General features: G+C 43.4%; 1 protein-coding gene across 5 annotated transcripts in view; it reads right to left on the bottom strand.

Annotated features, from left to right (window-relative positions):
- The window catches only part of DAG1 (dystroglycan 1), a 71,495-nt gene that overhangs the window by 8,892 nt on the left and 41,919 nt on the right, over window positions 1–20,684 (bottom strand). For 4 of the 5 annotated variants that reach the window (XM_023240658.2, XM_023240650.2, XM_023240664.2 and 1 more), the window contains one exon: window positions 11,270–11,654. In XM_023240658.2, the coding sequence (XP_023096426.1) occupies window positions 11,270–11,545 (276 nt within the window). In that variant the 5' untranslated portion in view covers window positions 11,546–11,654. 5 annotated transcript variants of the gene reach the window in all.

Raw genomic sequence — 20,684 nt, 5'->3', positions numbered from 1 at the left:
TGAGGGGTGTGGAGTAGAGGAGAACTTGCTGCAGGGACAACCCAAAGACCAGCATCCAGCTCTTCAGTCTCAAACAGGGGTGCGCCATCCTGATACATTTGCACATGAGATTCTCACTAACCTTAGAGATACTCATAGGAAGATTTCTGCCCTAGCTGTCTCCCATCCAAGTACTAACCAGGCCCGACCCTAAATAGCTTCTGAGATCAGACGAGATTGGGCACATTCAGGATGGTATGGCCATAGACTCTGCCCTAGCCGTACCACCTACAACTAACCCTTAATGGCTGCCATACTAGGAATGGCAGACAAGAGGCAGGAATCAGAGCTCTTGTGAGCTGCTCATCAGTGCCAGCACATATGTTTGGGTGACAGGCTGGTCCAGGCCATGGAACTCCCCCAGGGTTTCAGGTCACTCAGCCAAAATACCAACACTGTCTTTGAGTTGGGGGAGGCAAGGCCTGCTGGCCTTATGAAGCAGCCACCTTGGAAAGAAGTCTTCAGGCTGTTAGTGGGAACACCCACAGGAGGCAGAAACTGCAGGAGGAAGGCTGAAGATCACAGGCTCTAGCTTACAGGCTCACATAGAAATAGCCAGAAATCTTTCAGCAACCCTCAGAAAGGACACGCTTCTGAGATGGAAGGCAAGCCCACCAGTGAGGAAAACAAGATCTCCAATAGCCATACACGGAGTTTTAGAACTCTTGATCCAGGGGCGCCTAGGTGGCTCACTCAAACATCTGACTTCAGCTCACGTCATGATCTCACAATTCGTGAGTTCGAACCTGACATCATTGTTCCGCACTGGTAGCGTGGAGCCTGCTTGAGATTCTCACTCTCCCCTCTCTCTCTGCTCTTCCCCTGCTTGCACTTTCTCTTAAAATAAATAAATAAACTTAAAAAATAATAATAAAAAAAAGAAGTATTGATCCATAAAGTGCATCCAAAAACATTAAGAATCAAAACCACAAAACTTGGGCAGACCCATACGGAGTTCCAAAGGTTACCCAGCAATGCCCACAATGAACCACCACAACTAATGACTGGGGAACTGAAAAACATGAAGGTTCTGGCCACTCTTTAGTCTACACTAATAGATGACTAGTAACTGACTCCCTGTTCAGCTCTGGGACACTGTCTCCAACTGTTTTCGCTGGTGCCCTCTCTCACACAGAACGTCAAACATCAAGTTTGATAAAGATACAGCACCTGTTCTAAACACCATGCAACACAAGTAACATCTCTCACCCCAAATTAGTATCCTTCTAAACCTGGAGAGAGAGCAAAGGGCAGAGGAACTTCCAGTACTTAATCCCTCACTCAAAAAGCAAGTTTCTAATACCAAAACCAGATAGAGCCACCACACAAAAAAAGAGAACTATATAGGCCAATATCTCTGATAAACATAGATGCAAAAATCCCCAAGAAAATACTAGCAAACTGAATCCAACAATACATTAAAAAAATTCACCACAATCACCCAGGATGCAAAGGTGGTTCAATATTCTCAAATTAATCAATGTGATATGTCACATCAATAAAAGAAAAGATAAAAACCACATGATCATTTCAACATGCAGAAAAAGCATGTGACAAAACACAACATCCATTCATGATAAAAACCCTCAACATTCTATTTTTTTAATATGAAATTTACTGCCAAATTGCTTTCCATACAACACCCCAAAAACCCTCAACATTCTTGACAGAAACCCTCAACAAAGTAGGTCTAAATGGAACATAACCTCAGCATAATACAGGTCTTAATACGAAAAACCCACAGCAAACATCATATTCAATGGAGAAAAACTGAGAGCTTTTCTCCTAAAGTCAGGAACAAGACAAGGATGCCTACTCTCACAATTTTTATTCAACATTGTACTGGAAGTCCTACCCACAGCAATCAGACAACAAAAAGAGGGGGCATCTGGGTGGCTCAGTCGGTTAAGCATCTGACTTGGGTGCAGGTCATGATCTCACAGTCTGTGGGTTTGAGCCCCACACTGAGCTCTGTGCTGATAGCTCAGAGCCTGGAGCCTACTTTGGATTCTGTCTGTCTGTCTGTCTCTCTCTCTCTCTCTGCCCCTCCCCCACTCACACTCTGTCTCTCTCAAAAATAAACATTAAAAAATGTTTTTTAATTTTTTTTTAACGTTTATTTATTTTTGAGATAGAGAGAGACAGAGCATGAACGGGGGAGGGTCAGAGAGAGGGAGACACAGAATCTGAAACAGACTCCAGGCTCTGAGCTGTCAGCACAGAGCCCAACGCAGGGCTCGAACTCACAGACCACGAGATCATGACCTGAGCTGAAGTCGGCCGCTTAACTGACTGAGCCACCCAGGCGCCCCTAAAAAATATTTTTTTAAAAAGACAACAAAAAGAAAAAAAATTTTTCACTATTTGCAGATGACACGATAACTACAGAAAACCCTGAAGACTCCACCAAAAACTACTAGAACTGATAAATGAATTCAGTAAAGTCACAGGATACAAAATCAGTGTAGAGAAATCTGTTGCATTCCTTCCTGTACACTAATAATGAAGCAGAATGAAGAGAAATTAAGAAAACACAATCCCATTTGGGCACCTGGGCAGTTTAGTCGTTTGAGCGTCTGTCTTCAGCTCAGGTCACGATCTCATGGTTTGTGAGTTCAAGTCCCATATCGGGCTGGCTGCTGTCAGTGCAGAGCCCGCTTTGGATCTTTTGTCCCCCTTTTTATCTGCCCCTCCCCCACTTGTGCTCTCTCAAAAATAAGTAAAAAAATGTTAGTAAAAAAAAAAAACAATCCTATTTACAATTGTACCCAAAATAATAAAATATCTAGGAATAAACTTAACCAGAGATCAAAGACCTGTACTCTGAAAATTATAAAACATTGATGACAGAAACTGCGGACAACACAAAGAAATGGAAAGACATTCCATGCTCACAGATTAGAAGGACAAACATCATTAAAATGTCTGTACAACCCAAAGCAATCTACTGATTTAATGCAATTCCTTTCAAAAGACCAACAGCATTTTTCATGGAACTAGAACAAACAATCCTAAAATCTGTATGGAACCACATAAGACCCTGAACACCAAAGCAACCTTGAAAAAGAAAAGCATCACAATTCCTGAGTTACATTACAAAGCTGTAGTAATCAAACAGTGTAGTACTGGCATAAAGACAGACACACAGATCAATGGAACAGAACAGAAAACCCAGAAATAAACCCAAACTATATGGTCAATTAATCTTCGACAAGAAGAAGGAATATCCAATGGGAAAAAGACAGTCTCTTCAACAAATGGTATTAGGAAAAATGGTCATCTACATACAAAAAAATGAACCTAGACCACCTTCTTATACCACACACAAAAATAAACTCAAAATGGATTAAAGACCTAAATGTGAGACCTGAAACCATAAAAATCCTAGAAGTGAGCCCAGGTAGTAATTTATGACATTAGCTGTAGCAATATTTTTCTAGATATGTCTCCTGAGGCAAGGGAAACAAAGCAAAAATAAACTATTGGAACTACATCAAAATAAAAAGCTTCTACACAGTGAAGGAAATAATAAAACTAAAAGGCAACCTACTGAATGGGAGAAGATATACACAAATGACATATCTGATAAACGGTTAGCATCTAAAATGTAAAAAGAAACTTCTACAACTCAACACCCAAAAAACAAATAATCTAATTTAAAAAAGGGCAGAAGAGATGAACACACATTTCTTCAAAGAAGACATCCAGATGGCCATCAGACAAATGCTCAACATCACTCATCATCAGGGAAATACAAATCAAAACTAAATTGAGGTATCGCCTCATACCTGTTAGAATGGCTAAAATCAAAAACACAAAAAACAAGTATTGGCGAGGATGTGGAGAAAAAGGAAATCTCGTGCACTGTTGGTGGAAATGCAAACTGGTGCAGCCACTGTGAAAAACAGTATGGAGGTTCCTCAAAAAGTTAAAAATAGGGGCACCCGGGTGGCATAGTCAGTTAAGCATCCAACTCTTGACTTCGGCTCAGGTCATGATCTCACGGTTTGTGAGTTTGAGCCCCAAACTGGGCTCTGTGCTGATGGTGCAGAGCCTGCTTGGGATTCTGTCTCTCCTTCTCTCTGCCCCTCCCCTGCTTGTGCGCTTCCCACACCCCCTGCCTCACCTCAAAATAAATAAACATTAAAAAAAAAATTTTTTTAAGTTAAAAATAAAACTACTCTACAATCCAGTAATCGCACTACTTGGTATTTACCCAAAAAAATACAAAAACACTAATTCAAAGGGATATATGCACTCCTAGGTTTATTGCAGCATTATTTACAATAGCCAAATTATGGAAGCAGCCCAAGTGTCCATCAATAGAAGAACAGATAAAGAAGAAGTGGTGTATCTATACAATGGACCATCTTGGCATTTGCAACGACATGGAGGGAGCTAACGAGTATAATGCTAAGTGAAATAAGTCAGTCAGAGAAAGACAAAGACCATATGAAATCACATATGTGGCATTTAACCAACAAAACAAAGGAAAAAAGAGAGAGGCAAACCAAGACACAAACTCTTCACTGTGGAGAACTGATGGTTACCAGAGGGGAGGTGGGTGGGGGGGTGGGTAAAACCAGTGACAGGGATTAAAGAGTAACACTTTATGATGAGCTCTGAGTAATGTATAGAAGTGTTGAATCACTATGTCATACACCTGAAACTAATACAACACTGTATGATAACTATACCGGAAGAAAAATTAAAAACTTAAACAAACAAACAAGCAAGTTTCCACCCACAGTATGTGCCAGCCAGTTAGGCACAGTTGAAAGGCAAAACTAAAGAACTAGACTCTCACTAGAGCCTAATTAATTATGACCACTCGCTTCTGAAACCAAGAAAACCTAAGCTTTATCATTCAGAACCCACAAGGTGTACGTTACCTATGTAGGAGTTGTAGGACTTACATGGCAAAGACTTCAGAAAGATGGGTAAGCAATGTTACCACAGGGTGAGGTGATTCTGGCCAGCCAAGAGGGATCTAGGGAATTATGATTGAGAAACCTGCATCTGGAAAAAATTCCCTCACATTACAAACTTTTAGGAGGGTCCTTTGGGCCCTAAGTGGTGGCACCTTCCAACCAACACTTCTAGACAGGACAGCCCCAGAAGTTCAAGCTGGGACCTTCCCTGCATCCCCCACAGATGCCAGAGGGTCTTCTCAGTGGTCCATTTCAAAGTGGTACAGACTGCTGCCCTGGGACACCCCACTCCTTAGGCCTCTAGCAGCCTTTCCTGGCAAAGTCCCTGCTTCCCTCAGACCTGGTCACTGGCTCTTGACGTTTCAACTCCCCATTCCTCAGGCTAGTTGCAAGGCTGGGCCAACCCAGAGCCATCTGTGGCTGGGTACCGTATGCAATACCTTGGAGGCACTTGCACATAAGGTGGTCAAGGCATCTTTTGGGCAGGCCTACAGTGTGGGCTCCTCTGCTTAGGGAGATAGGAAATGGTCCCTCTGATGGAGTCTGAGCCTCCAGTTAAGTTTCAGAGGCCCCCATGGTGCTGATTCACATCAGAGTGATCCTGTGTCTAGGCCATGAACTATAACAAATCTACTCTGTGGCCAAGTTCAGCCACAGTCACATGTGGACAGTCACATGGATGGGCTGCAGGGAGATGGCACAGGTCAACAGGAAGAGCCTCTGGCTTGAGGTCAAAGAGCCAAAACTTTGTCCCCACATAAGGTGAGCAACCATAGTGGAAGTGGGTGCGAGGGGCCTTTGCTTTGCTGAGTAAAGCAGAGCCATACCCATGAAAGACAATCATTGATCCTGCTGCTAGACATGCAAGCCTCAAACCAACACATGGCTCTTGCCACAAAGGCCACAGGATCACATTCTGAACACAATCTGTTCAGCTCAGCCAGTACCCTTCAGGTCTGAATTATGAAGCATTTTATTTGACGTTAACTGTTCCCATCTAGAAACAAAAATTAATCTCTTTTCCCCAAAAGTAAGGAAGAGCTTAGCATAGTTACAGCCATTAATAAAATGCTCAGAATCAGTTCCTCAATCCCAATGTTATCTATTTTTACTTTGTCATGTTCTTTCAGCCCTTGTCAGTAAACTTTTTTTTTTAAACATAGAAGTCTACATTTCAGTAAGTATTTGAGTTGATGCATCTGGGCAAATGTCATTCTTCAACCCACCCCCAAAGATGCCTTCCCTCGCCAACCCGCATTTCCCGGTGTGCTGTGTTCACAAGAGGTCCATTCAGAGCCAGGGAACACCCACTCCAGGCAGGAAGAAACTGCAGTTCATCTCATGCAGGCGGGGTTGCCACAAAGCTCTCAAGCATCCAAAGAAACGGTCCTTTCATGAGTTCCCCTTCCTGGCCAAAAAAGAGTACCCATTGTTCTCAGGGGAACAATTGGGGGCCCATGCCAGCAGCTGAGAGCACAGTCCCAGGAAGGGCTGCTCCCAGTCTGCAGACATCTTGGGCTGAGGGAAAGTCCACATTGTCTCCAGGCAAGGAGGATAAGGGGAAGCAGGAATGAAAAGCCAACCTTGCAGGCTCTACCAAAATGAGACATCTGAGGGGGCTCTGAAGGGGCAGCCAATCATTCTGAGACACAAAAGATGTCTCTCCTGACCACCCCAGAAAGGAGTGTTAAGAGCATCTCTCGGCACATCATCAGCTTTCTCAGTCTGTCCCTCGCTCACTCAAGTCAGAGGAGAGGTACCTGCAGGGAGCTGGCACCAATCCTGAGGGAGGCAAGAGTCGAGACGGGTAACTTACACTGTGGCCAGCTCGGGACAGCCAATGATCTATCCAACAAAGGCCAAGCTGGCTTCTGTGGGGCCCATTCCCACAAACCCTGATGAAGAGGGAGGGTGCTCTAGGGTTCACAGGCAGCTGTGAGAGCAAAGGACAGTCAACCTGGGGTGAGCTTTGCATACAGGTGTCCAGAGTGGTCCAAGAGAGCACATGCAAAGACCACCTGCTTTAGAGTGTCCTAAGCCCACAGGAGAGAAGAGAGCTCCAAGGCACAAGTCTCTCCAGAAGGTCATGCTGGCCACTGGGCCTGGAGGCAGCTCAGAGCCCCTTCTTGCATCATCACGTCAATGGAATCGATCTGGGAATTAAGTTGAGGTCAATAGCAGCAAATCAATTCTTGAGGCAGAGCTACAGAACAGCAGGAGAAGCAATGGGTGCAGGCCAAGCTGAAACCGGACAAGGGCTGTCTGGACATTAAAAAGTATCAGATGTGGGGCAAAGCAGAGAGTCTAGGACCTCAAGGCTACCTCCTCCAGACAGGTGGGTCCCCTCTTCTTTTACCTTTCTGCCTGGTGTGTAAAGTACAGGGAAGCCCTTGCTTTGGGAAGCTGATGTCACCTGATTAGCACGCTTGGCTAATGTGAAGCAGTACAAACCTCTGCTGTGACTCCTAGAGTTGCCACAAACTTCTGAAATAGTCAACATACCCACACAGGTTTGACACACACAGGTCAAACAAGACTTGGGCAGGCGGCCAGGGCAGCTCACTTAGAATGTGACGGACTTTTCTATCCCTTCAATAGACTATTGCTTAATCTACTGCGAACACTGAATTAGTCCACCACCAATCCCCATGCATATCCCCTGACTAGTCACAGCAAATATGACAACCACACTATCAAATCTCATCAGATTGCAGGACAGGCCCCTGTTCTGCCTTTGAGTTCTCATTAGGCAATTTGACCACATCCAAAATGGCTGGAAGACCAACCCTCACCTGAGAACCCCACATGAGGCTTGGACAAGCTTAGTCTCATAGGCTTTGACAATCCAAAGGAGATTTACAGTCACTGAAGGGAAAGGAGAGAGAGAGAGGAGACCAGAGGCCAGATCATGTGGGGCTTGATCCTAAGTGCAGCTCAGTAATGGTTGGGGGAAGGGGAGGTGTTTGCAGATTCAAGCTTTACAAAGATAAGGACATCTCTCTTGCCTCAGTGTGGAAAACAGACGAAAGGGTCAAGATCAGAGGGAGACAGCCTGGGAAGAAATAAGTGGTAGCTTGGATGGTCACCCCAAGAACACTACTTGGGACCAAGATCTGAAATATTCCTCACATACATAAGAATACTGGGCAAGTCATGGTGCCTGGGTGGCTCAGTCGGTTGAGCATCCAACTTTGGCTCAGGTCATGATCTCATGGTTCGTAAGTTCAAGCTCCAAAGCCATTCCAATTCAAATCCTCTGTCCCCCTCTCTGTCTCTATCTCAAAGATAAATAAACATAAAAAAAAAAAAAATTAAAGGGGTGCCTGGGTGGCTCAGTCGGTGAAGCATCCGACTTCAACTCAGGTCATGATTTCACAGTTTGTGAGTTTGAGCCCCACATCAGGCTCTGTACTGACAGCTCAGAGCCTGAAGCCTGTTTTGGATTCTGTGTCTCCCTCTGTCTCTGCCCCTCCCCCGCTCATTCTCTCTCTCTCCCTCTCTCTCAAAAATGAATAAACATTAAACATTTTTTAATTAAAAATAAATAAAAGCCACATTCCCAAAGAATACATTTTTTAAAATCGCTTTTGTTTTGATTTTAGAGACAGAGTGCAAGCGCGGGGGGTGGGAGGGAGGCGGGGAGAGAAAGACAGAGAGAGAGAACTTAAGCAGGATTCACGCTGAGCGCCGAGCCCAACATGGGCTGGATTCCACCATCCTGGGATCATGACCTTAGCAGAAATCAAGCATTGGATGCTCAACTGAGCCACCCCCCCCCAGGTGCCCCTACAACACACATTTATAGATCATTGTTATAATAAGAAAAAAAACCTCAACTTTTTTTTTTTTCAATGTTTATTTATTTTTGAGAGACAGAGAGAGTGTGTGAGCAGGGAAGGGGCAGAGAGAGAGGGAGACACAGAATTCAAAGCAGGCTCCAGGCTCTAAGCTGTCAGCACAGAGCCTGATGCGGGGCTCAAACCCATGAACCGTGAGATCACGACCTCGGCCAAAGTCGGACACCCAAATGACTGAGCCACCCAGGCGCCCCTCAACTCTTTTTATATAAAGATTTATCAATCTTCCGGCGCGCCTGGGTGGCGCAGTCGGTTAAGCGTCCGACTTCAGCCAGGTCACGATCTCGCGGTCTGTGAGTTCGAGCCCCGCGTCAGGCTCTGGGCTGATGGCTCAGAGCCTGGAGCCTGTTTCCGATTCTGTGTCTCCCTCTCTCTCTGCCCCTCCCCCGTTCATGCTCTGTCTCTCTCTGTCCCAAAAATAAATAAACGTTGAAAAAAAAAAATTAAAAAAAAAAAAAAAAAGATTTATCAATCTTGTTTTACATACAGGGAAATGGAAGCTCCAGAGATGAAGTCAGGCTTTCTGATCTGATTTCCCACCCCACACAGCTCTGATGGTAGAAGAATCACACATTTTCATTTGTTCTTCCACAGGCTAATCAGCTACTAAATGGTCTGCTTTCTACAAATAAATGTGCTCAGATAAAATCCTGTTTTCCCAGTAAAATCTCTTTACTCCCCTGATGAATAAGCCTGTTAAATGTCTCTCTGCCAGATACAGCAAATACCCAGCTCACTATATTGACTCAAGGCACCTCTCGTCAAAACTAATGCATGTCAAACATTCTAATGGCCACTGAACAAGGGCAACCACTGCAGGGTTTGGATATTCAAAAGCTCAAACTTGAAGTTGGGCAAGGACTGTACTTCCAAAACTGCCACTCTTCTTTTTCTAATGGTCAAACTAGCTGTGGCTTCCAGAGGCATTACAAAGATTACATGGAAATCTTCTGCAAACTAGAAAGAGCTCTGTGCAAGTAAGCCAGGATCTTCAGAAATATGACCACCTTTGAGATCACAAGGCCCACCCTGGGAACAAGCCATGAACTAAAGAGAAGGGGGCCAACAGGGAAAAGGAAAGGAGCACAAAGAAGGTACAGGTAAGGAGTGAGTCTGCCCAGATTCAAGGGAAAGGGGCACAGACTCACCTCTCAATGGAAAGAGTGGCCATAGCATTTGTGACCATTTCTAATCTAGATGCCTGGGGCTTATGGGTCAGAGAGGGGAAAGAGGATAAGGACCCACCGAAGGCTGTGTGTGCTTTGACCAATGAGTACAATGGAAGTGTTGCTATGCAAGTTACCAAGCCAGGCCTTAAAAGACTGGCAGCTTCCACTTCCTGTTTCTTGGAATACCCAATCTTGGAACCCAGTTATTGTGCTGTAAGGAAATCCAAGCAGCTCATGAAAAGGTCTACATGGAGAGGAACCTAGGACCCTAACCAACAGCCCCAGCTAAGCTCCCTGTCAACAGGCAGCACCAACTTGCCAGCCATTAATAAACCATCTTAGGAGGCACTGGGTGGCTCAGTCAGTTAAGCGACTTCGGCTCAGGTCATGATCTCATGGTTTGTGAGTTTGAGCCCTGCATCGGGCTCTCTTGCTGTCAACACAGAGCCCTCTTTGGATCCTCTGTCTCCCTCTCTCTGCCCCTCCCCAGCTCTTGCACACACACTCTCTCTCAAAAATAAGTAAGCATTTAAAAAAAAAAACAAACAAACAAAAAAAAAACACAACATCTTGGAAATGGATCCTCCAGCCCCAGATGAGCCATTCTAGCTAGTGCCATGTGAAGCAGAAATGAGGTTCCCAGATGAGTTCTGAATCCCGGAATTCCTGGCCACAAAATTGTGAGCAAAACAAACTGGTTGAGCATCCAACTCTTGCTTTCGGCTCAGGTCATGATCCCAGGGTCATGGGATCGAGTCCCACACCGGGCTCCTGACTGAACATGGAGCCTGCTTAAGATTCCCTCTCTTCTTCTCCCTCTGCCCCTCCCCAGCACATGTGCTCGCTCTCTCTCAAATAAAAATAAAAACTTTAAAAAGAAAATAGGTTCAAATCATTTAACAGTTCTTATTTCTTGGGTTTAATCCCATGGTTAAAGACAGGAGACCTCTGCCTACACACAAAGCTCTTCCATCAAATCCTAACCTGATGACCAAGAATCTTCCAAACCACAGATGTAAAGGCTTTTTAATGGTAACACCTTCAAAATGAGAGCAAGAATAAAAGTTTAGGATGCTATTCTAGGATATCTGGGAACCCTCTTATAAACATCAGTGGTTGTCCCTCTCTTAAGGTAACTGCACAGGTCCTAGAAGAACTGAGCTCAGAGTTGCTGGAGCTTAGAATGGAAAACTAAAACTAAAAAAAACAAAAAACAACTAAAATGCAGATGAGAATTCTCCCTCATTTACGTAAGTTTTATATCCAATCTCACCTTGATGAGTTCTCCATTGGAAGCAATTAAATCCATTGGAATGGTCACTCGAAATGAGCGCCCAACGACAGCCGTGCCATCAGGAATGCCCACCACTGTGGGAACAGCCTCGTGAAGGTCTGAAAGCACTGAGTGCATGGACGCCTCAAGCTGGTTCTCCCAGTCCCTGCTGGCCTCCGAAGGCCAATGGGACTGAGCCACGGCCACAGTGAGCAGAAGAAGAAAGGTCCTCCCCCAGAGGGGGAGCAGCAACGAGAGGCCCGAAGACATCCTCATCCGAGCCTGAGACTACTCAAGCCGACAGTTTCACTAAGAAAGGAGGCAAGTGATGTGGTCCCAGAGCTGGGTCCTCACCGCCCTCTGCACACCGGCTCCATCCCAGGGCCTGAAAGAGAAGAAGAGTAGACTCAGACTTTAGCAAACCCCATGGTTTCAAAGTTGTACACAGGCAGTTACTACCCTTTAAGTGTTCTTGCCAAAAATATCTACCCTGACTGGGATCAAGTCTCACCCTGTGCTGTCCAGTTCAAAGGCATCAGCAACATGTGGCCACTGAGCACTAGAAATGTGGCTGGCCCAGTAAAATACATACTGGGTTTTTAAAAGTTAGCACAGCAGCACCTGGGTGGCTCAACTGGTTGAGCGTCTCTCGATTTCGGCTCAGGTAATAATCTCCCAGTTTTGTGAGTTCGAGCCCCATGTCGTGATAGCACAGAGCCTGCTTGGGATTCTCTCTCTCCCTCTCTGCCCCTCCCCCGCTGTGTGTGTGCTCGCTCTCTCAAAATAAGTAAACTTTAAAAAATAAAGAAAATAATGAATATTAATAAATGATAAATAATAAAGAAATGTGGGAAATGAAACACATTACTGAAATAAATCCCATCTTCTTTTATTTGAGAGAGACAGGGAGTGTGCACATGCACATGTGCAAGCAGGGAAGGGGAGAGAGAAAATGGAGAGAGAGAATCCCAAGTGGGCTCCATGCTGTCAGTGCAAAGCCCCACGCGGGGCTTGATCTCACAAACCATGAGATTAAGACCTGAGTCGAAAAAAAAAAAAAAAAAAAGACCTGAGTTAATACCCAGAGTGGGACGCTTAACAAACTGAGCCACCCAGGCATCCCCCAATTGCATCTTCTTATTTAAACATATTTTTTTCAGGGCACCTGGGTGGCTCAGTCGGTTAAGTGTCCAACTTCGGCTCAGGTCATGATCTCGAGGTTCATGAGTTCAAGCTCCACAATGGGCTCTGTGCTGACAGCTCAGAGCCTGGAGCCTGCTTCAAATTCTGTGTCTCCCTCTCTCTCTGACCCTCCCCCCCGTTCATGCTCTGTCTCTCTCTGTCTCAAAAATAAATAAACATTAAAAAAAATTTTTTTAAGAAATAAATAAACATTTTTTTCATGTGGCTACCAGAACATATTAAATCACGTGAGTGGTTCACATCGTGTATACTGCTGTTGGGCAATGCTGCTCTAGACCTAACTCCCTGTTTACAGCAAACACAGGAGTCATAAAGACACAATCAGACAAGTCTAGAATGTGGACCTTCTACAAGATAACTGGCCTGGTCTGTCCAAATGCTGACACCCCTAAACACAAGGGGGCTGTTCTAGATTTAGGAACAGAAACCAGATGTAGAGTGTGTATCTTGACTGGATGTGAATTTACTTAAAACAAAAAAAAATTTTTTAACCCCAAAAAACAGAAAACACATAAGCCCAGCTTCAAAAGGAGTAATTGGGAATTGCGTCGCTGGATTGGAGACTGGATTTATTGTTAATGTTCTTAGGTGAGACAATGGTGGGGTGGTTCTATAAAAGACTGTCCTCAATTTTGAAGGATTTACAGCTGAAGTATCAAAAATCTCTGCAATTTACTTTGAAATATTTCAAGGGGAAAAAAATGCTGTGTGTGTATGTGGAGATCAAACAATGTGGCAAATGTAACAATTATTACGTCTTAAAACAATGCTTTTGAAGAGACTAAAAAAACCAAAAAACAAAAAACAAGAATTTGCACAGACAAGTTCAGCAACTGCCCACTCCTCACACCCCAAACACTAATCATAGGATTTGTTTATCAAAAACATATTTGCAAACTCCGTGCCCCTAAACAAAACTTATTTGGCCTCTTGCCCCCCACCCCCAAAAGAGAAATTAGAACCCTGCACATTGTCCCTCAAACCCCTCACCCACTTCAGTGCAGGCAGCTCAGAACATTTGCTCCAAGGCTGACAGCCACATAGATGCACTGTGGGACTTGCTGGGTGTCCTCAAGGTGACCACAGCCATAACAAGCAATTTCCCATTCTAGAAAAGAATTAAGCCCTGCGGCCCAGGGGCTACATAATGTTTTCTGACCAGGATAATACAAAGTAAAAAGTATTACTTTAAAAAAAAAAAAAAAAAAAAAAAAAGGCCACTGAAATGGGCAGTGTGTACTGTGAGGTCAATCAAATCCAAACCAATTCCAATAGTTTGGGTTTTTTGTGTTTTGTTTGTGTTGTTACTGATTTTGCCATTCCCATTCTTACTTTGTTTTTGAACTAAAATTCATGAGACAGCCAAAACCCAAGTAAAACAATTTTGAAGGCTGGGAGTCCTAACCTACCAAAGACTTATCATAAAGCTACTGTATTTAAAGCAGTATTATAGTGGCAGAGTAGAAGTGGACTCTGAAACCAGAGGAAAAGCCCAAAATCAGCTTGCAAAGGAGCTATTCAAATGACCAGTGGTCATTTATGTAGAAAACCAAATACAGTTAGGTCCTCTCTCCCTTCTCCATCGTAAATAAGATAAATCCCAGGTGGATTACATACACAAATGTAAAAAAGGAGAACTTTAAAAATTTTACAATATAGTGAAATAAATGTCAGGATAAAGAATGATTACATTTAACAAGACATTAAAAAACAAAGCATAAAAGAAAAAAACTGTACTACCACTTCTAAGAATTATGAGATAGATGTATTTTTTCCCATTTCCCACTAAACACAACAAAAAATCCTAGACAGTATATATAAAATAAACATCAGACTCTAAAAAGTTAAGAGAAGAAGGCAGACCAATGAGGGACCCCAGGACTCAAGGAAAGACACAGTGGTGAGTTCCCTGGGTTTTCTTTTTGCCTCATATATCCCAGAATTGAAGCTGAAGAGGCTGGCAACCTAGAAATGCCAACAGATGACACAAAAAACAGTCCCAACAAAAGTCTGCTCTCTTCAGCCAAAGGAGCAGGAAGGGAGTAGCCTAGCAAGACAGAAAACATTTAGACAATAAAGGCTCTATTCTGGCCAAACACCACAGAAAAAAACTGTGGCCCCACTCCCACCCGTGCCAGTAAAGGCCAAGTGGGGAGCCTAAGACTTCCACCCTCATGATGCTGTAATAAGGCTCCCTAATATTCCCACTGGGGCAGTGTCAGAGCAGGCCAAGTAAGGAGCTGGGACTTTCATCCCCACTGGCCAGTTAACAATGCACCACCCCTCCTACTCCTCTAGTCCCTAGGTTTCAATGGAAACCAAACCAAGATTTCTATGCCCATCCAAGCAATATAACAGGAGTGTCTCCCCCTACCTGCAGGGATGGTGCCAGAACTTTCACCAGTGCGCAGTGATAAAGAGGCCTAAGGAACTAGAATTCCCACCCCCACCCAGCAGTTAAAAAGGACTTTACGAGTCCTCAGGTGTCGAAAAAGGCTGAGTGGGGCAAACAAACAAAAAGCAGACTCTTAAATATAGAGAACTGATAGTTGCCAGAGGGGAAGTAAGTGGGGGAATGGGGAAAATAGATAAAGGTGATTAAGAGGTACAAACTTCCAGTTATAAAATAAATAAGTCATGGAGATAAAAAGTACAGCATAGGGAATATAGTCAATAATACTGTAATAATATATGGTGACTACACTTATTGTGGTGAGCACTGAGGAAGGTATACAATTGTTGAATCACTATACTGTATGCCTGAAACTAACAGAACACTGTATGTTAGTTAATTATACTTCAGTTAAAAAAAAAAAAAAAGGTGACTGGGTGGCTCAGTCGGTTAAGCGTCCCGACTTCGGCTCAGGTCATGATCTCACAGCTCGTGAGTTCGAGCCCCGCGTCGGGCTCCGTGCTGACAGCTCAGAGCCTGCAGCCTGCTTCAGATTCTGTGTCTCCCTCTCTCTCTGCCCCTCCCCTGCTCACATCTTTCTCAAAAATAAATAAAAAGTTAAAAAAAAAAAAAAGGTGAGTAAGGAACCTGGACTTCTACCTCTACTTTCCAGTAATGAGGCAGTACACCTCCCTTACCCTCCCCTGTCAGCAGCAGAGTAGAAGTGGACTGAGGAACTAGAGGGAAAGCCCAAAATCAGCTTGCAAAGGAGCTGTTCAAAGGCACCCGGACCAGTGGTCATTCATGTAGAAAACCAAATACAATTAGGGTCCTCTCTCCCTTCTCCATCATAAATAAGATAAATCCTAGAGTATCCGAAAAAGCCAGGTTATGAGGTGTCTAGGTGGCTCAGTCAGTTAAGTATCCACCTCTTGATTTTGGCTCAGGTCATGATCCCAGGATCATGGGATTGAGCCCCTATCAGGCTCCACACTTAGTGTGGAGCCTGCTTAAGATTCTCTCTCTACCTCTGCCCCTCACCCCACTTGTGCTCTCTCTCTCTCTCAAAAAAAAAAAAAAAAAAAAAAAAAAGAAAACAACAACAACAACAAAAGGCCAGGCAAAACAGAACTAGAGTTGCAGAACAAAATACAAAATTGTGGGGTTCCTTACTCAGGTAATGGAACTGACTCAGGTAATGATCTCATAGTTTGTGGGACCAAGTCCCATGTCGGACTCTGCGCTGGCAGTGTGGAGCCTGCTTGGAATTCTCTCTCTCCCTCTCTGTCCTTCCTCTGTGTGTGAGCGTGCGCACGCACACACACACACACCCAGCCTCTCTCAAAAATAAACAAACATTGGGGCACCTGGGTGGCTCTGTCGGTTAAGCGTCCGACTTTGGCTCAGGTCACGATCTTGCGGTCCGTGAGTTCGAGCCCCGTGTTGGGCTCTGGGCTGATGGCTCGGAGCCTGGAGCCTGCTTCCGAATCTGTGTCTCCCTCTCTCTCTGCCCCTCCCCCGTTCATGCTCTGTCTCTCTCTGTCTCAAAAATAAACAAATGTTAAAAAAAAAATTAATAAATAAATAAATATTTAATTAAAAAAAAAAAAAAGGAGGGAGCCTGAGTAGCTTAAGTGTCTGACTTTGGCTCAGGTCATGATCTCACAGTTTGTGAATTACAGCCCCGCATCAGGCTCTGTGCTGACAGCTCCGAGCCTGGAGCCTGCTTCAGATTCTGTGTCTCCCTCTCTCTCTGCCCCTCCGCCACTTGCACTCTGTCTCTTGCGCTGTCTCAAAAATAAATAAACATTAAAAAAAATTTTTTTAAAAAGAATCTTGACCTAGGGAGATTACCCTGGTGGACCTTTTTTTTTTTTTTTTTTTTAATTTACTTTCTTTTGAGAGTGAGAGTGCGACCAGGGGAGGGGCAGACAGAGAAGGGAAGAGAGGATCCAAAGGGGGCTCTGCACTGACAACAGCAAGCCCAATGTGGGGCTCAAACTCACAAACTGAGATCAGGACCTGACCCAATGTGGGACGTTCAACCAACTGAGCCACCCAGGCGCCCGCCCAGGTGGACCTTAAATCCAACCACAACTGTCATTATAAGAGAGAGGCAGAGCAAGACTATACACACCACAGAGGGAGAAGGAGATGTGAAAATTGAGGAAGAGAATATTGGAGTGATGTGGCCACAAGCCAAGGAATACCAGCAGCTACCAGAAAATAGAATAGACAAGGAATAAACTCATCTCCAGATTCCGCAGACAGAGCACAGCCCTTGCCAACTCCTTGATTTTGGACTTCTGGTCTCCAGAGTTGTGAGAAAATAAATGTATATTACCTAAGCCACTAAGGTTGTGGTAATTGTTTACAGTAGCCCTAGGAAACTAATTTAAGGTTTAATGAAATCCCTATCAAAATTCTAGAAAGAAATTTTGTAGACATAGACAAGACTATTCTCAAATTTATATGGAGAGGCAAAGGAGCTATAACAGCCAAAAATAATTTTGAAAAAGAAGAAAAAAGAATTATTCTACCTAGTATCAAAACTTAGCTAGTTACAAAAATCAAGACTGCTATTAGTGGAGGGACTAACATAAATCAACGGAACAGAATTGAGAACCCAGAAATAGATTATTTTCTTATTTATTTTTTTATTTTAGATTGAGAGAGAGAGAAAGAGAGAGAATCCCAAGCAGACTCCATGCTCAGCACAGAGGCCGATGTGGGGCTCAATCCCACCACCCTGGGATCTTGACCTGAGTTGAAATCAAGAGTTGGATGCTCAACTGAGCCACCCAGGTGCCCCTCAACTGATTTTTGACAAAGATACAAAAGCAATTCAATGGGGAAAAACAGCTTTTTCAACCAATAGCGCAATCCAGATGTCTGTCCTTCAATGGAGGAATGGTTAAACAAGCTATGGCATATCCATATCATGGAATATTGAAGAACAATAAAAAAGGAATGAGCTATTGATTGATACACTCGACAACTTGGATGAATCTCAAGGGAATACATACTATATTTTTATACATACATTACATATACATATTATATACATTTTTATAATATTTTTTTTCTCCACCACAACCCCTATAATGTTCTTGAAGTAACAAAATTACAGAAATGGAGAACAGATTAGTGATTGCAGGGGTTTAAGAGGTGCTCAGGGCATGAAGGAAATAGGTATAGCTATAAAAGGGCCAAGTGAGGGATCCTGTGGTAATGAACACATTCTGTATTCTGATGTATTAATGTCAGTATCCTGGTTGTAATGTTGTACTATAGTTTTGCAAGAGGTTACCATGGGGGGAAGCTGGGTATAAAGCATACATAGGATCTCTGTATTATTTAACAACTGCCATGTAAATCCACAATTATCTCAAAAACTTTTTTTAATCTTAAAAAAAAAAGATAAATGAGAATTTGAATTTTAGGGGTGCCTGGGTGGGTCAGTCAGTAATGTGTCTGACTCTTGGTTTCAGCTCAGGTCATGATTTCATGGTTCGTGAGTTCGAACCCCACATCAGGCTGGGCCTGGGATTTTCTTTCTCTCTCTCTGCCCCTCCCCTCTCTTTCTCTCAATAAGTAAACTTAAAAAAATTTTTTTAAAGAAAGAACCAAAAGTTAGAACATTAAAAAAAAAATTTGAATTTTAAATTTCTATACAGTAAAGGACATCATAAAGAAAGTTAGAAGGACCAACCCCAGCCTGGGAGAGAGCTTTTCCAATGCATATGATGGCTAAAGGATCTCCATCAAAATACATCAAGTGCCCTAAAACAATAAAAATTGGTTGAAGGCAAAAGAAGTAAACTCACAGAAAAAACCTAAATAGCAGTCAACATACAAAAAGATGGTTCAACCTCACTAATAATCAGGGGGGAAAAAATTAAAGCAACATGAAAAACCATTCCATGCCAATGCGAATGGGTGAAAATGTTCAAATGTTGTATCATGGAGGGGATGAAACAGAGAACACACCACACAGCTGGGCCCTTCCACTCCTAGACACACACTGAGGAATATACAGGCAGAGATACATGTATGCACACATACATACAGAGACAGAGTGAACACTGAAATGCTAGAAACAATGCCAACGTCCATCAACTGAGAAAGCATCAACAGGCACTTCACGCCATGGGAACTCAGTAGGACAATTAAAATGAACTAAAATTTAAGAAACAAAATTGATAAACCTCAAAAAATGTTTAGCAGAAAATGCCCATTGCATAAAGATGTAAATACTATTTATGCAAAATGTTTATATATAGTTTATACATTCATATGTTTGTAATAAATAAAATCATGCACATCATCTTCAGGGCCAAGTTCAGAATCATGGTCACTCTAGAAAGAGAGGGCTAAGGGAAAAGGAGGGATTTACAAGGGTCTCCAAATTGATAACTGCTTTCCTTCCTAAAATAGGACCTTACAAAAAATACAACAAAGGGACACATGGGTGGCTCAGTCAGTCAAGCACCCGACTTCGGCTCAGGTCATGATCATGATCAGTTCATGAATTTGAGCGAGCCTGCTTTGGATCCTCAGTCTCTCTCTCTGCCCCTCCCCCACTTGCGCACATTCTCTCTCTCTCAAAAATAAACATTAAAAAAATACAATAGAACATTAAGGTATAAAAAAAAAAGCTCAGTGGCAGATATACTCAGGTTATGTGTAATGTTGATCTATGTTCTCTGCTAAGGACTTGAAAACATGTGAAGGTAAAGGTCTTGGCTCTTACCATCATTTCAAACTAATAAAAATTCTAAAACAGTAGAGCAGCACTACAAGAGAGCAGCAAACAACAGAGCAAACAATAGAGCAGCACTCCTGCTCCATTTCACCTCTCTGTGTCTTCTTCACCACCTTCTCAGGACTGAAAAGCCCTGTCCTCATTCATGTGTCTGGCATATTCTGAACAGCATCCAGATTGCAGCCCCTGGGGCTACTGCCCTGTCCCAACCTCATCACTGTCCACCTCTACCTCCCGGTGTACATGTCACTCAGGTTTACATATTCCTAGTTTCTAAGACAGCACTTGTTTCCTCAAGGCTCAGAAAAACACATAGAGCTGCTCTGCAAAGGTATGAAAAAGGATTTGAAATTCACCTACCTTAGAAAATTAAGGAAGATGTTTTATCATTTGGCATGATCCCACACTCTCATCAGTGCTAGATAAATAACAGATATAACACTGTCCTCCTTCCTGTTTCCACTACCTTGTTCTATCCCAAGGCCACAGGTGACCAGGCAGCTCTCATGGGATTTCAGACCCATTCCTCAATAGGGACTTCTCCTCCCAGCCACCACTAGATGGCTGGGTCACTTTTGCCCATTATAGACTTACCAACAGGGTTAAGTGCCACATTTCTTCAAGGGAACACCAAATGACCAGGGACTTAGAAGCTGGGGCCCTGTGGGCATCGGCTCCAAAAACCACTTAACTCCCAGTGACTGCTGCAGGGTCCTCTACCAGGAAAGGTAAAGAAGGAACCACTCTTGACTCGATACCCAGGTTTACCATACTCTGGGTAGAGGTCTTCTACTCAGATCCCTATCAAGTGCCCCAAGTTAAAGGTTTGTCTTTGAACTCTTTTCTGTGTTTTTGTGTCTCCCAGTTTCTTAACAGTCTGTGCCTTCATACCCCTTTAATAGCTTAGTTTATCACTTAACTTTTAAAAATGTCTGTCTTTTGTTTCATACTATTTTATTTTTTAATGTTTATTTATTTTTCAGAGAAAGAGACAGAGTGTGAGTGGGGAAGGGGCAGACAGAGAGGGACACAGAATCCGAAGCAGGCTCCAGACT

This window comes from Felis catus, chromosome A2 (genome assembly GCF_018350175.1).
Source record: "Felis catus isolate Fca126 chromosome A2, F.catus_Fca126_mat1.0, whole genome shotgun sequence".
NCBI lineage: Eukaryota > Metazoa > Chordata > Mammalia > Carnivora > Felidae > Felis > Felis catus.
Note: the sequence above shows the minus strand (reverse complement) of the source record. Positions and strands in the feature narration are given on the sequence as shown.